The sequence below is a fragment of the Rhincodon typus genome, chromosome 16, assembly GCF_021869965.1.
Source record: "Rhincodon typus isolate 14 chromosome 16, sRhiTyp1.1, whole genome shotgun sequence".
In the NCBI taxonomy this organism is placed as follows: Eukaryota; Metazoa; Chordata; class Chondrichthyes; order Orectolobiformes; family Rhincodontidae; genus Rhincodon; species Rhincodon typus.
Window position 1 is genome coordinate 7,151,479 of NC_063347.1, and position 18,152 is coordinate 7,169,630.

The window sequence follows — 18,152 nt, forward strand, 5'->3', positions numbered from 1 at the left end:
GCTGGTTCCCATCGATCTGCTGCTTTTGTCCTTCCAGGTAATAATGCTCAAAGGAGCCTTGGTGAGTTACTGCTGTGTGAAACTTGCAGATGGTACACACTGATGTTACTGGGTGTCAGTAGTGAAGGCAGTGAATGTTGAAGGTGTTGGATGTGGTGCTGAGCAAGCGGGCTGCTTTGTCCTAGATGGTGTCGAGCTTCTTGAGTGTTGTTAGAGCTGCACCCATCCAGGCAAGTGGGAAGTATTCCATCACTCCTGTCTTGTGCTTTGTAGACGGTAGACAGGCTCTAGGAGTCAGGAGTTGTAGTGATTGGAACCAGGTGGATCGTGTTGACTACAAGATCCTTGATTGGGGTTGCTAATCTGGGCCAATCAGGAAAGCCCTGACTGACCAACATAACCAGGAAATTTAGAATCTCCTCAGTTCAGGGGACTGACTCCGAGCTGGCTGGCTATAGAAAGTGTACTGTGTACATGTAAATAAAGGGTGACTTGGTGATGGGAATACAAGCCTCTGTGCAGTTATTTCAGGAGATGAGTTACTTACTGCAGTATTTCCAGCCTTTGGCCCACTCCTGTAGCTACAGCATTTACCCAGCTGGTTTGGTTCAGTTTCTGATCAATGGGAAGCTTCACCCAGATGTTGATAGCTGGGTGATTAAGCAAGGGGCACACAGGCAGAGTTATTCTGTCTATGCAATATTACACTGGTGCTGTTGGAGTTTTGCATACCACTACCTCTGGAACATCATACCTGTTTGATCTCTCCAGACAATTTTATAAGCTGTTGCTCCCGGTACTGCAGTCCAGCTGATCTGAAGCCGGCCTCGAGTTGTATCCACTGCTCTCAGACTTGCGATGGTGCCCAGTGGGATTTCCTTTTCCACTAATTATAAAATACAAAGACAATGACAAGGCGAAAGCAAAAGTTACCAATCCGCCCTTTCCCCGAACAAGAGCCTAATCTCTGTGTAATCAGCTCAAAAATTACATGAAAACAGACCCTTCATTCCAACCAGTCAATGCCAACCATAATCCCAAGTTAAAGTAGTCCATCTGCCTACACTTGGCCCATAACTCTCCGAAACTTTCTTATTCACTAACTTATCCAAATGTGTTTTAAATGTTGTAATTGTACCTGCATCCACCACTTCCTCTGGAAGTTCATTCCACACACTGTTGAGTGTTGTTGGGGCTGCACCCATCCAGACAAGTGGGGAGTATTCCATCACACTCCTGACTTGTGCCTTGTAGATGGTGGACAGGCTTTGGGGAGTCAGGAGGTGAGTTATTCGGCACAGTATTCCCAGCTTCTGACTTGCTCTTGTAGCCATTGTGTTTATATGGTGAGTCCAGTTGAGTTTCTGGTCAATGATAACCCTCAGGATGTTGATAGTTGGGGGATTCAGTTATGGTAACATGATTGAATGTCAAGGGACAGTGGTTAGATTGTCTCTTGTTGGTTATGGTCATAGCCTGGCATGTGTGTGGCGTGAATGTTACTTGTCACTTGTCAGCCCACGCCTGGATATTGTCCACGTCTTGTAGCATTTGAACATGCACAGCTTCAGTTCCTGAGGAGTCATGAATGGTGCTGAACATTGTGCAATCATCGGCGAACATCCCCACTTCTGACCATATGATGGAGGGAAGGTCATTGATGAAGCAGCTGAAGATGGTTGGGCCGAGGACACTACCCTGAGGAACTCCTGCAGAGATGGCCTGGAGCTGGGATGACTGACCTCCAACAACCACAACATCTTCCTATGTGTCAGGTATGATTCCAATCACCGGAGAGTTTTCCCCCGATACCCATTGATTCCAGTTTTGCTAGGGCTCCTTGATGCCACGCTCAGTTGAATGCAGCCTTGATATCAAGGGCTGTCACTCTCACCTCACCTCTGGAATTCAGCTCTTCTGTCCATGTTTGAACCAAGGCTGTAATGAGGTCAGGAGCTGAGTGGCCCTGGCGGAACCCAAACTGGGCGTCACTGAGCAGGTTATTGCTGAGCAGGTGCTTGATAGCACTGTTAGTGACACCTTCCATCACTTTATGACGACTGAGAGGAAACTGATGGGTGGTGGTTGGCTGGGTTGGATTTGTCTTGCTTTTTGTGTACAGGACATACTTGGGCAATTTTCCACATTTGTTGGGTAGATGCCAGTGTTGTAACTGTACTGGAACAGCTTGGCTAGGGGTGGGGGCGACAAGTTCTGGAGCACAAGTCTTCAGTACTATTGCTGGAATGTTGTCAGGGCCCGTAGCCTTTGCAGTATCCAGTGTCTCCAATCGTTTCTTGATATCATGTGGAGTGAATCGAATTGGCTGAAGATTGGTATCTGTAATAGTGGGGACCACTGGAGGATGCCGAGATGCATCGTCCACTCAGCACTTCTGGCTGAAGTTTGCTGCGAATGCTTCAGCCTTATCTTTTGCACGGATGTGCTAGGCTCTTCCATCATTGAGGATGGAGATATTTGTGGAGCCTCCTCTTCCAGTGAGTTGTTTAATTGTCCACCACTATTCACACTGGATGTGGCAGGATTGTAGATCCTTTGGTTGTGGGATCGCTTATCTCAGTCTATCACTTGCTGCTTTTGCTCTTTGGCATGCAAATAGTCCTGTTTGGTGACTTCACCAGGTTGACACCTCATCTTCAGGTATGCCTGGTGCTGTTCCTGATATGCCCTTCTGCACTCTCCATTGGACCAGGGTTGATCCCCTGGCTTGATGGTAATGGTTGAGTGGGGGATATGCCGGGCCATGAGGTTACAGATTGTGCTGGAGTACAATTCTCCTGCTGTTGATGGCCCACAGCGTCTCATGGATGCCCAGTCTTGAGTTGCTAGATCTGTTCTGAGTCTGTCTCATTTAGCACGGTGATAGTGCCACACAACACGATGGAGGTTGTTCTCAATGTGAAGGCGGGACTTCGTCTCCACAAGGACTGCGCAATGGTCACTCTTACCGATACTGTCATTGACAGATGCAACTGCAGCTGGCAGATTAGTAAGGATGAGGTCAAGTATGTTTTTCCCTCTTCTTGGTTCCCTCACCACCTGCTGCAGACCCAGTCTAGCAGCTATGTCCTTCAGGACCCAACCAGCTCGATCAGTAGTACTGCTGCTGAGCCACTCTTGGCGGTGGACATTGAAATCCCCCACCCAGAGTACATTTTGTGCCCTTGCCATCCTCAGTGCTTCCTCTAAGTGTTGCTCAACATTGAGGAGTAATGGTTCATCAGCTGAGAGAGGACGGTATGTGGTAATCAGCAGGAGGTTTCCTTGCCCATGTTTAACCTGAAGCCATGAGACTTCATGGGGTCCGGAGTCAATGTTGAAGACTCCCAGTGCAACTCCCTCCCGACTGTATCCCACTGTGCCGCCCCCTCTGCTGGGTCTATCCTGCTGGTGAGACAGGATGTATCTAGGGATGGTGATGGTGGTGTCTGGGACATTGTCTGTAAGGTATGATTCTGTGAGTATGACTGTGTCAGGCTGTTCCTTGACTGGTCTGTGAGACAGCTCTCCCAATTTTGGCGCTAACCCCCAGATTTTAGCGAAGAGGACTTTGCACGGTCGACAGGTCTGTTTCTGTCGTTGCCTTTTCCAGTGCCTCAGTTGATCCATCCATTTCATTTCTTTGAGTCTTTGTCGCGACTGGTACAACTGAAAGGCTTGCTCGGCCATTTCAAAGGGCAATTGAGAGTCAACCACATTGCTGTGGGTCTGGAATCACATGTAGGCCAGACCAGGTGAGGGTGGCAGACTTCCTTCCCTGAAGGGCATCAGTGAACCAGATGGGTTTTTCCCCGGCAATCATTTCACAGTGATCAGTAGATTCTTAATTCCAGACTTCTTAAAAAAAAAGTATTAAATTCAAATGCCACCATGGTGGGATTTGAACACAGGTCCCCAAAACATCACTTAGGTTTTGGGATTAATAGGTTTAGTGGTAATACCACTAGGCCATCACCTACCTTGGGAAACTTATGCATGAAACACAGAAAAGTAGCACACAGGTGCCACAGATAATCAGAATAAGCAGAAAATCACATGTGCAGCACAACTGATCCAGATGTGTCTCCATATATATCGAACCACAGAATCCCTATTGTGTAGAAGCAAGCTATTTGGCCCATCAGGTCCGCACTGATCCTCTGAAGAGCTGGGAGTGGTTATCCCATCTCGAGACTTGACTCAACAAGGAGGGTTTCTCAGAGGGGCGAGTTTGAAACTGAATCTCTGAGGGGCCTTAAAGACCAGGCCCTCTGTATTTGTAGGGGGACTGCTCTGGATCAGCTACTTGGGACACAGCTCTTACCCCACTGCTCGCCTTGTTTTTGGGTGCTGAATGGAAAGAGGCCTCCTCCACTAAACCAATTCACCTGCCTTACACGCTTGGCTCTATTCCGTCGTCTCGGTCAGCCTCCTCACCATCATGTCCAGAGTCAGAGATTCATACAGACAGAAGAGACACTTCAGCCCATCGAATCTGTGCCGATCTGTCCTGCAACCTCACGACTAGAAAGGCTCTGCCCCAATGGGAGAACGACAGACAAGTTGGTATCAAGTCAGAGCTCTCTGCTTCTACCTGATTTCTCAGTGTTAAGAGGTTCAGGCCCCTCTCCATCATGTTATATGTTGCTGTTATGAGTTGTTAGGAGAGAGCAGCCTTTCACAAGAGAAAGGGGGACGTCAAAGTGCCTGTCACCAGAACAGGGGAGAACTCCTTTTGATGGGGCTTTCAGGGAATCTTCAGCAGGGGAAAAGACAGAAATTGGGCCTCTGGTTCTGCTCTGGGCCCAGGCACCACACCCATGGGGTCCAAGCCCTGATCCAAGCACAGTCAACCCCCCAGTTCCCTGAGCCTCCGTTATTGGGCCCTGATATTAGCTCCCTGTCCTAAGCCCTGCTCTTCAATCTAACTTATGTCTCTGATGGTCACCAAAGTAACAGGGATAATTCAAAATCATAAGTGAGGGCTAGTGTGTTACTCCAGAAGTATGAGGCAATGGTCTTTGAGGTGGGTTCATTCCTGCTTTGTGAAGACAAAAGTTACTGCTCTCCTTCACTATTCTATCCTGGGATGTGAGTTTCTCTTTAAGGCCAGCATTTAATGCCCATCCCTAATTGCCCTTTGAGTGTGATAATAGTTTCATGGTCACAGGGAGAGATATGGACCAAACACAGGAAAATAGGACTAGATTAATTGTGAAAACTGAGTGGCATGGACAAGCTGGTCCAAAAGGCCTGTTTCCATGTTGTAAACCTCTGTGACTCTATGACTTTTACTGAGGGAGGGTCACTCAACCTGAAAAGTTCACTCTGATTTCTTTTCACAGATGCTGCCAGACCTGCTGAGCTTTTCCAGCAATTTCTATTTTTTGTCTCTGACATTTACTGAGACTAGCTTTCAATTCCAGGGTTTATTTTTATTCAAATAAGTGTTTTTAATTAGCGTATTGCTGAAAAAAGGCACACTGTGTCAAAGCTTTTCATTTTGCATTCATTAGGACAATTGGCAATAAATACAAATTTAAGGGGGAAATCAACACTTAAGCAAACTTACACCACACCCGGCAGTTAACTGTCAATCACCATTAGCAGGTACATTCTCGACAGCAATGGTTCTCTCAAAGTCTATTTGCTAACCAATCAAAGTAGCTTCTTTTGGACATACCTGTCTTTGACATGGTCGCTGGGGTTGCTACTTCTCTGCCATTGTACAGTGTGTAGAGTGTTATGGCATATTCAGTACCAGGAGAGAGGTTGATAATGTCATAGCTGTTGGTGGTGGCAGCCAGCACGGTTTTGTGAGATTGCATCTGTTCCTCTGCGGAGAGCAAAAATAACCTTTTGTTTTCAGTTTTTGATTTACCGTTTCCGAAATGGAGTTACAAACCAACATTGCAGATCTTGAAGTCGCAGTTCACATTATCGCTTCTTGGAGACTTTTGCACAGATTGGAATGAGGGGTGTTGGTGTCATAAAACATTTGCCCAATCAGTGCTGAGTAGATGAGTCTTTGTCAGAATTTCAAACGGCAGGACTATCTGCAAAATAGCAAGGAGGTACACTTCCCTCATCGCAAACATTTCTACAGCTGGTTAGAGGTGTAAGCGTTAAATTTATCACTAGGAGATCATTTCAGCAGGACTTAAACCTACATTTTTTTGTTAGCACCCCTCTTAATGTTGGAGTTAGACATCCCTTATCCATTCAGCCAGCTCTAAAGCTAAAGTTACCACCATCCCATTGGACACAGAACTGGTGAGTTTCAACTGAAAGTCACCACAGCTCAGGCAAGGGGCAAGGTTAAGATGGCAGGACCTTGAATGGTAACCTGATCCAGTGTAGAAACTGAAGCCAAACTATTGGTGTCTTGCAAACTGAGCTAACAAATTCCCAAGTATTAAATTTAAACCCTCGGTGTTAGTGTAGCAAGAGTTAAGTTCGCTGGCTGGGTTCAAGTAATTAGTTAAGTGACTGAGAAAATAAAAAGCAGTAGTGGGGTTGGTCAGCTCGGTTGGCCAGGCAGCTGGTTTAAAATGCACAGTGACGCCAAAAACATGGGTTCGATTCCCACGCCAGCTCAGGTCACCATGAAGGACTCTCCTTCTCATCCTCTCCCCTCACCTGAGGCATGCTAACCCTCAGGTTAAACCACCAGCAGTTGTCTCTCTCTCTAACGAGAGAGCAGCCCTACGAACTAAGGCTCTTGTGGTGCAGGGGTAGTGTCCCTACCTCTGAACCAGGAGACTTGGGTTCAAGTGCCACCTGTTCCAGAGGTATGTAATAACATTGCTATGCAGGTTGATTGGGAAACGCCTACAAGGTAGTATTGAGGATGGAATGCTCTGTCAGCCTGCGCTGTTGATAAACTCTATCCATTAAGGAAAGTAGCCTTGAGTTCCAGTAGGCTCAGATAAGAATTCATACTCGGAGGGATGGGTTTTAACAGAGATGATTCAGTGGCACACACTCAGAAAGCAGCTGGTCAATAATATGTGTTAAAGAGGGTCTTAGCCATACAAAGCCCAAAGAGGTGAAGGGAGGAATGAGTGGCTGAATCCATTGAGGAAGTGCCTTTAATGCACTGCTTGTGGGCTAGAAGAAGTAAACGTTTCTCTCCGAGCTCAGTCCTGGTGAATGAGCCCCCTCTGCAGATTCCGCACCCCCCACCCCCTGCTCAATGTGTCTGACTTGCTTGCAATCACCTCCCACATCATTGACAATGACTGCTGTCAGTATCTGGTGTCACAATTCTGTTGGAATCCCTACAGCGTGGATGCAGGTCATTTGGCCCGTCCAGTCCACACCAACCCTCTGAACAGCATCCCACCCAGACCCACCCCATCCCTGTAACCTTGCACCTAATCCACCTAACTTGCACATCATTGGACACCATGGGCAATTTCTCACAGCCAATCCATCTAACCTGCACATCTTTGGGCTGTAAGGGGAAACCGGAGGAAACCCACGCAGACGTGGGGAGCATGTGCAAACTCCAAACTCAGACAGGGGGTGGAATTGAACCTGGCACTGTGAGGGAGCAGTGCTAACCACTGAGGCCCTGTTACCACAAAGACACTGGACACCTACCCATCATTTGGCTTGGCTGGCTGCCGTGAGCAAACAAGAGAACTAAGAACAAAAATTAATCAGGTTCTACCCTTGAATATAGACTTTTTCTTTATTTGTTCATGGTTTTTGAGCATTGCTGGCCCAACCAACATTCATTGCCCAGATGGTAGTTAAGCATCAACCACATTGCTGTGGGTCTGGAGTCACATGCAGACCAGACCAGGCGAGGATAGTAATTGAGGAGATAGTAGGAACTGCAGATGCTGGAAAATCTGAGATAGCAAGGTGTAGAGCTGGATGAACACAGCAGGCCAAGCAGCATCATAGGAGCAGGAAGGCTGACGTTTCGGGCCTAGATTTTCTGATGAAGGGTCTAGGCCCGAAACGTCAGCCTTCCTGCTCGGCCTGCTGTGTTCATCCAGCTCTACACCTTGTTATCAAGGATAGTAGTTTCCTTCCCTGAAGGATATTAGTGAACCAGATAGGTTTTTTTTACTCCTGACAATCATTTAATTCCAATTTTTTTTTTGATTAGATTTAAATTTCACCATTGCCCATGGTAGGCTTTGAACCCTTGCTCCCAGGACATTTGTCAGAGTGTCTTGATTACAAGACCTGTTACCACCGCCACCTCCACCTCTTGTCTTTAGGCAATCTGTGCCCCTGGTTGTTGTGGTCTGTAACTCTGCCTTCTTCTCCAGCACTATCCTCATGAGGACTTTAGTCTGAAAGACTTTTACCTGTGGCCTTCCTCCACTCTATCCTGTAGTTACTGGCATCGTGTTGGAGGTTCCACGTCACACGAATAGCAGTCGGACTGATCGCAGCCGTCCTTAAAAGCAGCCCTCCTGCCACATCTGAGCAAGAAAGGAAGAAACTGTTAGGGTGGAACATGAAAACATGGCAAAACCTGAGGAATGCTTGGCTATCCTGTGTGTAAGCTCCCGTGACTTCATAACTCATAGTCTTGTACGATAAACTAATAAAAATAGCCTTCTTCATCTGCCTTATCCAATTCAACAATGTGTAATTCCAATGGCTCAAACCCAAAGCCGACATTAAAATCCTGGAACACCCTCCCTGATAGCACTTTAGGACTCTGCCCTCGCTTAACAGACTACAGAGGTTCAAGAAGGCAGCTCACCACCACATTCTCAAGAACAACCAGAGCCGTACAATAACTGTTGACCTTGCCAGCAATGTCCACATTCTACGACCAATGAGAAAAGATAAAATTGTTTGCATTAACAGAATTCTAACAGCTCCAACCCTTTCCCGTTTGCTTTTACTGGCAGTGCAGAATTCCCGTAGACCATACCTAATCCACATTCCCTTCACTTCCTTCATACAGAATTCCACTGGCCTAAGACCATTGATATACAATCCTTAAGACTGATGATGGGGCAGCGTTCCACCATTTATGGCTGCGCAGGGAGGGTGCTTTCCTGTAGAATATCATAGCTGATGATTTCCACAAAACTGCAAATGACTGACTGGTCATACATACAATGTAACACATGCACTGCATGGTTTTACTCCTGGAAAACCACAGGTGAGCAAACATTGGCTTTGCAATGGGCACATGGCTATACAATATCACATGAATAGTGCAAAGTGCTCACAGTCATAAACATAGTAACTGGGCACAAGAGTAGGCCATTCAACCCTTTGAGCCTGGTCTGTCATTTAACATGATCATGACTGATCCTGTATCTCAACGGCATGTTCCCCTTACTTCCCCACAACCCTTGATGGCTTTGAAATCTAAGTGGTGGCCATGGTGTGGAGGTGACCTGACGAAGGAGCAGCGCTCTGAAAGCTTGTAATTTCAAATAAACCTGTTGGACAAAACCTGTCGTGTGACTTCTGACTTTGAAATCTAAAGATTTATCGATTTCTCAAATATCTTCAGTGATGATCTCCACAGCTTTCTATGGTATAGAATACAAAAGGTTCACTATTCTTTGAGTGAAGACATATTTCCTCTTCTCAATCATAAATGGTCTACAGGGTTTTAGTGAAGATTTGTAGCTCAGGTACTGTTGTAGATGTTGGTGTGTTCGTCGAGCTGGGAGGTTTGATAGCAAACGTTTCGTCCCCTTACTCAGTGACATCCTCAGTGCTGTGGAGCTTCCTGTGAAGGGTTGTTATCTTGTGCCAGTTCAAATTTATATCATCTGGTTTTTGCTGCTTCCAGTAGGGGCCGGTTCCGGCTGTGCGTTGTAATGGTCGGTATATTGGGTCTAATTCAGTGTGTTTGTTGATGGAGTCCGCAAATAAATGCCAAGCCTCCAAGAATTCCCTGGCTGTCCTCTGTTTGGCTTGTCCTGTGATAGTCGTGTTGTCCCAGTTGAAAGTGTGTTTTTTCTCGTCTGTGTGTGTTGAAACCAAGGACATCTGGTCGTGTCATTTAGTTGCTAGCTGGTGTTCATACAGACGCTGCTTTTTGAACAAAATAGAATGTATCTGCAGTTACAAATCTGCAAATGCAAATTCAGTTCTATGACCCTTTGATCTGTTGCTTATAAATTCTGTGTCTGATGCCACCTCTCTCACTGACACCTGAAGCAGGAGCGAGACTCCGAAAGCTTGTGTCTTCAAATAAACCTGCCGGACTATAATAACCTGGTGTTGCGCGATTTTTAACCAAATCCTCTTTCGATGACGGTCAATATACCATTTTATTTATTCGTTGTATTTGGGCATCACTGGCTAGGCCAGTATTCATTATCCATTCCTTGCTTTCTGAGGCCATTAAGAGTCAGGCACGTTGCTGTGGTTCTGGAGTCACATGTGGGCCAGACCAAGTGAGGGCAACCGATTTCCTCCAATAACGGACATGAATGGGCCATTAATTTTACTACATGGTTGCCATTGGGTTAGCTTTTTATTGAATTCAAATTTTCTCTATACATGATAGTTGGAAGTCAAACTCATATTTTGAGAACGTTAGCCTAGGACTCTGGATTGCTCACGCAATGACATTAACACGCCATCACCACCTTCCCCATTTGCCTTCCTAATTGCTTACTGCACCTGCCTGTCCACAGCAGGACTTCTGTAAGACCAAGAGGAAAGTCAACAAGCAGAAATAAAGTGACAGAATTTTGGTGAGTTGATCAGTGTTGAGGAGCTACAGCGATCTCTTCTAGAGGGCATAGTGTTGGGGGAGAGATGGGGGTAACAGCAACAAGGGGGAGAGGATGGGTTCACCCTCGATGCATTTGTGAATGTCCCAGGGACTCTTACAGATGAGCGACAGCAATTGTCTGAGGAACACCCTGTCAGCAGCTCTCTCAGTAGGAGTATCTACAAAGGAAAATTGCTATTGTCCCACCAGGCCATTGGGTTGCTCTCTCATTAAAGAGAGATAAATTGCTGGTATTTTAACCTTTGGGGTGGCAGAGTGGTTAGCACTGCGGTCGCACAGCACCAGGGACCCAGGTTCAATTCCAGCCTCCATCTGTGTGGAGTTTGCACATTCTCCCTGTGTCTGTGTGGGTTTGCTCTGGTTTCCTCCCAATGACGTGCAGGTTAGGTGGGTTGGCCATGCTAATTCACACATAAGTGTCCAGGCTAGATGTGTTAGGGTTACAGCAATAGGGTAGGTCTGGGTGAGGATTAGTGTGGACTTGATGGACCAAATGGTCTGCTCCCACACTGTACGGAATTCTATGAAGGTAACCACACCTAAGGTGCAGGGAAGAGGTTGCAAAGAAGGTAATATCAGCCAGTTGCAGGAATGGAACCCACATTCTCAGCATTACTCCATAATCCCAAACCAGCTGTCCAGCCAAATGAGCTAGATCTGTTGCTGTTGTAGTAGCAGTAAGGTCATTCAGTTCAATCACAGTCAGCTTTAACTTCATGCCTTTTATATACTTGGGGCACTCTCTATCCGTCTTCATTCAGAATGAATTCTTTACCCACAGACATAATGGCTATTTGTTTAGTTTGTAATTTCTGCACAGATGTTTTAATCTTGATTTCTGATCCCTAATTGCTTTGGAAAACTGGCCAAGCTTTTTGGCAGAGCAACGATGCGCTCGTTGGGATTCATACGCTGAAATCATGCAAAGGTTAAAGGGAAAACATTTTTGCAGTTACTTTGAAAGAAAATTGAATGCCCAAGAGCTGGGGATGTTCTTTGGGTGAATTTGTTGGAGATAGTGAAATGCCTGAGGCACACATTGTCACAAGCCAGCTGAACCAAGAAGACACTATCATGGTCATTATTACTTTGAAAAGAGACATGTGCACAGTGAGGCTAAGGCCTCACAGAATTTAGTTCAATATTGTAAACACAGGTTCACTTTTACCTCTGGATGGTGAGGGTGTGGTGGAACTTTTCCCTCCAGTAATTATTTTATTTTATTCAATAGCTGTAGGAAGTACAATAACAAACTTGAAAGCCTACAGGAAAGATTTACCAGGATGTTATCAGGATTGAGTGTTTCAGCTATAGGGAGAGGCTGGGGGTGTCCTCCCTGGAGCATTGCAGGCTGAGGGGTGACCTTATAAGGGTTTATAAAATCGTGAGGGGCATGGATAGAGTGAATAGCCAAAGTCTTTTCCCCAGGACAGGGGAGCCCAAAACTAGAGGGCATAGGTTTAAGGTGAGAGGGGAAAGTTTTAAAAGGGACCTGAGAGGCAACTTTTTCACACAGAGGGTGGTGCGTGTATGGAGCGAGCTGCCAGAGGAAGTAGTGGAGGTGGTTACGATTACAACATTTTAAAGACATCTGGATGGGTACACGAATAGGAAAGGTTCAGAGAGATATGGCTAAACACAGGAAAATGGGACTTGATCAGTTTAGGGTATCTGGTCGGCATGGACAAGTTGGACCAAAGGGTCTGTTTCCATGGTGTATGACCCTATGAAATGGGAGGTGGGCATCACTGGCTGGACCAGCATTTAGTGCCCATCCCTAGTTGCCCTTAATGGTGGTGAGCTCCCTTCTTGAACCACTGCAGTCTATTTAGTGTACATGCATTCACAATGGAATTCACAATTCCCTTTCGGAAGGGAGTTCCAGGGTTTAGACCCAGCAAGATAAGAATAGCGCTATATTTCCAAGTCAGGATGATAAGTGTTTTGGACAGCAACTTGCAGGTGGTGGTGTTCCTGTGTATCTGCTGCCCTTGTCCTTCTAAATGGTTGAAGTTGTAGGTTTTCAAGGTGCTGTTGAAGGAGCCTTGATGAATTGCTGCAGTACATCCTTCAGACGGTGCACAATGCTATACTGTGTGGCCTCTCCCTGGCAAACTCTCCACTTTCTGAAGAAATATTTCCAAAGATGTGTTCCGGACTTGCATTATCTGTTCCTATCCTCTGCAAAGAATGGTCTCAATTGAATGATGTGGGATCGGTCAACCTTTCACATCATAAAAACAAGATCTATAAATGGGTCACCTCATTTATTTTTCCCCTTGAGGCTTTGTCTTGTCGAGTCAAACAAATTGGTGAACAATTGGATCTGCAAGGTGGCACACTATTTCTCCTGGGTCTTGTCAGGTCTTCCTGACTCCTCTCTGGATGTGTAAGCTTAACCACAACCCCCTGTAACAGCAATTGCAAGCTGCCATTTTTAAAATTAATTGGTTCTTCCCTTCCCACCTCCAAGGTCACTGTGCCGTTGACACGAGGTTCTCTCAAGTCATTGCACATTACGCTGTCATCCTCACCAGTAAATGCTGCCATACTATTCAACCTTGAGCAGCGTCACAGCCAGACCTGGACGTCTCCTTGTCCAATCCCCTCATTCCACCAGGAGTCATACACCACTCACACAAATGACTTTATTATTTCCCCAGCTTCGCCTATCCCCACTACCACTCCCACCCACCCAGAGGATAAAAGGTTGATCTCTTTCGTGGAAGGGCCAACTGTTGACACTCACTCACTCCACGCTACTTGGCATCAATGCCCAATGCTTTGGGCTGTTACATTACACGGAGTTGCCAAATCCCCAGGTTAGGGAATCGACAGCAGGAAAGCAACAGTAAGGAGGGCAGAGATCATGTGATGAAAACTCCAGGAATGTACCCAAGGAAAGTTGGCAACTCCAGCACGACAGAAATGTCAGTTGAGTTTGGAGCATATGGCACCTCATACCACAGATGGTATGGACTGATGTTGGTACCTGTTTTCACCCTGGTACTCGCAGGAGGCCCCTCCATTCTTCCATACAATGTTGTTATTGTTATTGTATAATCGGTATTTGGCAAAAGACCTTGGATATGGTATAATCCCGTTGATGGTTCCAGATTGACTGTCAGGACATCCCTTCCTACAGGAGAAAAGATAAAGCAAAGAAGAATCAAAAATACAACATGTCACTTCTTTTTCCATTCCCCAGCCTTAATTACCATTGAACCCAGTGGCTTGCTGGGCCATTTCAGAGGGTGGTTAAGAGTCAACCACCTTATTGTGGGTCTGGAGTCACATGTAGGCCAGACCAGGTAAGGATGGCAGTTTCCTTCCCTAAAGGACATCAGCAAACCAGATGGGTTTTTCCCAACAATCAATGATCGTTCTGTGGTAACCATTGTTGAGACTAGCTTTAATTCCAAATGTGTTGATAGAATTCAAATTCCACTAGTGGCTGTTATGCGATTTTAACCCATGTGCATAAGGACCCTCACCAACTTCTACAGATGCACCATTGAAAGCATACTGTCCAAGTGCATAACGGCCTGGTATGGCAACTGCTCTGCCCAGGACCGTAAGAAACTACAGAAGGTGGTGTGCACAGCCCAGACCATCACGGAAGCCAAGCTTCCATCCATGGACTCCATTTAGACGGCTCGCTGCCGCAGAAAGGCGGCCAACATCATCAAAGACCCATCACACCCTGGTAATGATCTCCTACAACCTCTTCCGTCAGGCAGAAGATACAGGAGCCTGAACACATGCACCAGCAGGTTCAGAAACAGCTTCTTTCTGGCCATTATCAGATTGTTGAATGGACTCTAGCCTCAAATAATGTAACCCGCAATGTAACCTGTATGCCTCTCAGTCTATTTGATCTGCACATCCTTTGCTTGCTGTGATCTGCCTGTACCACTCGTAAACAAAACTTTTCTCTGTATTTCAGTACACGTGACAATAACATCAATCAAACCAAATCAAAATATTAGCCTAAGCCTCAGATGGATGGCACGGTGGCACAGAGTGACAGCGCCACGGACCTGGGTTCAATTCCAGCCTCAGATGATTGTCTGTGTGGAGTCTGCACATTCTCCCTGCGGTCTGCGTGGCATTCCTCCGGGTGCTCCAGTTTCCTCCCACACTCCAAAGACGTGCAGGTTAAGTGGATTGACCATGCCAAGGTGTCAAAATAATGCCAGGGGATGTTTAGGTTAGGTGGGTTAGACATGGGAAATGCAGGGATAGGGGAATGGGTCTAGATCTTCAGAGGGGCAGTGTGAAGTTATTGGGCTGAATGGCCTGTTTCCACACTGTAGGGATTCTGTGAATGTCCTTATGTGCTGTGGCACAGTGCAAAATCCATGGCCTTTGAATCATCTGGAAAACTCAGACAAAAGCAACTGTTTTTCCTTTATTCATTTGCTGGTTAGGCAGTCCATCCCTAATTAAAGGGTCAACCACATTGCTGTAGGTCTGGAGTCACATGTAGGCCAGACCAGGTAAGGATGGCAGTTTCCTTCCGTAAAGAGCATTAGTGAACCAGATGGGCTTTTCCCCCAACAATCACCATTCAGTTCTTAATTCCAGATATTTATTGAATTCAAATTCCACTCTCTACCATAGCAGGATTTGAACCCAGGCCCCCAAAACATTATCGGGGTCTCTGGATTAACAGTCTAGCGATAATACCACTAGGCCATCACCTCCCACTAAGCTACCAGCCTCGGCAAGCGATTCTTACAGTTGTGCACAAAACAATGAAAAAGTAACACAGGAAAGGTAGGAAAAATAAAACAGATTCGTAGTAATTCAGTTTAACCCAGAGACAGTGATTGGACTTCAGCCGTTGCCATTAACAACCTTGCCCTGTGTTCTGGAACATGGAAATTTTTAAAAAATCAGTTGGGTTTCCTGCATCACTTTTCCTGACCTCAAAAGTAATGACATAGAAGAGAAATACTGTGCTGTGATCATAAATCCCACATTCAAATAGTTTATTTAATGTTCACTCGCACGAGAAGAAAATCAGGTTGCAATTCTGTAGGGCCTGACATGCAAATCCAAGCCTTCACAGGAGGAATGATCAAGCAACATTTGACACTGCGTTACATAAGGCTCGAGGAGGTCAGGTAACCAAAACCTGATTGAAGAGGTAGATTTTACGGAAGATCTTAAAGCAATGGATCTGAAAGGGATGATGTTGGAGATTTATCTGCACCAAATCTAATGGTGTCACATGATATTGGGTGGGAGGGGGGAAGGCAGGACATGTGAACAAGGAACAAGCATAGGCCATTCAGCCCTTCTAGCCTGATGTGCCATTCAATACGATCATGACTGATCTGATTTTAACCTCATCTCTCCATTCCTGCATAATCTTTCAACCACCTGGTCATGAAGAATCTATCTGCTTCTACCTTAAAAATGTTTAAAGATTCCACACTCCCTCTTGAGGAAGGGAATTCCTAGGACTCATGATCCTCTGAGAGAAAAAAATGTTTCCTCATCTCAGTTTTAAATGAGTGACACCTAATTTTTAAACTACAACCGCTGGCTCTAGAATGTCTTAGGACCTTATAGAGTCATAAGCACGGAGATAGGCCTTTCGGCCCAAATGGGTCCATGCCCACCAAAATGTCAATCCACGCTAACCCCATTTCCCTGCACTTGGCCCAATCCTTCTAAACCTTTCCTGTCCATATATTCATCCAGATGCCTTTTAAATGTTGTTAATGTACCTGCCTCAACCACTTCCGCAGGCAGCTCATCCCATATTGCTTGCAGGATGAGGACCAATGACCACAGGTCTCCCTATAGTGTTTGTACCAATGTTTAGCTTACTAACGTCACTTGTACTTCTAGTTACTATCATTGAATCAACTACATCTTGCTTAAGGTAAGAGCATCTTGTGAAGACAACAGTGGCTCAGCCTTCACTGCTTTAAATCAAGTAGCCCCTTGGTCAAGGATAGATAGCAATGGCAGCAAACTACTCCTGCCACAAGCTGGTAGTGATTGGCATCAATGCTTGCACTATGTGGAAAGGGACGGAGAGATTTAGGGAGGGAATTCCAGGCCCAGTGTTCTCCGAAGGCACGACTGTCAATGGGGGAGCATTCGAGGATGCTCAAGAGGCCAGAATTTGGGGAAACGGTGGCCGTCTAGTAACATCCCTATACTGGCAATCCAGATACCCAATCTTGTTCTGTGGGGACATGGGTTCAAGTCTGACCACAGCAGCTAGTGAGATTTAAATTCTATTTGTGAACAATCTCAAATCATAAAGCTAGACTTGATGATGGTTACCAGGAAACCACGGTTGATGGTTGTAAAAATCCCTATCTGGTTCATTAATAGCTGTTAGAAAGGGAGATCTGCCATCCTTACCCAGTCTGGCCTACATGTGACTCCAGACCCATAGTAACACGATTGACTCTTAGCTGACCTCTTAGTTGGTCAACGGCCACTCAGTTCAATGGGAATGAGGAATGGGCAACATGGTGGCTCAGTGGTTAGCACTGCTACCTCACAGTGCCAGGAACCCAGGTTCGATCCCACCCTCGAGCAACTGTCTGCGTGGAGTTTGTAAACTCTCCCCATGTCTGCGTGGGTTCCCTCCGGGTGTTCTGGTTTCCTCCCACAGTCCAAAGATGTGTAGGCTAGGTGGATTAGCCGTGCTAAATTGCCCATAATGTTCAGGGATGTGTAGATTAGGGGCACGGGTCTGGGTGGGATGCTCTGAGAGTTGGTGTGGACTTGTTGGGCCGAAGGGCCTGTTTCCACACTGTAGGGATTCTATGATTCAAAATAATGGCCTTGCCAGTGACCCACATGTCCCATGAATGAATAAAAAAGGTGCTGGTAAAAGGATTTCTGAAGAAGGGTCCAGACCCAAAACGTCAGCTTTCCTGCTCCTCTGATGCTGCTTGGCCTGCTGTGTTCATCCAGCTCTACACCTTGTTATCTGGTAAAATGCAGGGAGCTTGGAACTTTGTAAGATTGAGGGAAGTTAGACAGATGCGGGAGGGGTTGGGGAGGCCTTGGAGGGATATGAAATGAAGAATACTTATTTTAAATGTCAAGATATTGCAGGGTTGACATAAGCCCTGAGTGAACTGAAACGAGGTGCAAGTCACAACACATTTGTGAGGCGAACTCAATGAAGTGTCAAACATCTTGAAACATACATTGGCTAAAAGTGAGTTGGCAGGGGGAACCAGGACAAGAGGGAATGAAGCGGGTGCCGGTTTGGTTCAACAACACAAACAAGGCTTGTACTGCAAGAGATAGCAGGAACTGCAGATGCTGGAGAATCCGAGACAACAAGGTGCAGAGCTGGATGAACACAGCAGGCCAAGCAGCATCATAGGAGCAGAAAGGCTGACGTTTCGGGCCTAGACCCTTCATCAGGGTC

At 46.1% G+C, this 18,152-nt stretch overlaps 1 protein-coding gene across 1 annotated transcript in view; it reads right to left on the bottom strand.

Moving 5' to 3' along the window:
* The window catches only part of LOC109916443 (collagen alpha-1(VII) chain-like), a 127,001-nt gene that overhangs the window by 18,270 nt on the left and 90,579 nt on the right, over nucleotides 1–18,152 (bottom strand). Inside the window, exons 12-15 of the mRNA XM_048606679.1 lie at nucleotides 13,731–13,877; nucleotides 8,328–8,444; nucleotides 5,684–5,836; nucleotides 755–886 (exon numbers count right to left, since the gene is read on the bottom strand). Coding sequence (XP_048462636.1) covers nucleotides 755–886; nucleotides 5,684–5,836; nucleotides 8,328–8,444; nucleotides 13,731–13,877 — 549 coding nt within the window. The remainder of the gene's footprint in view (nucleotides 1–754; nucleotides 887–5,683; nucleotides 5,837–8,327; nucleotides 8,445–13,730; nucleotides 13,878–18,152) is intronic.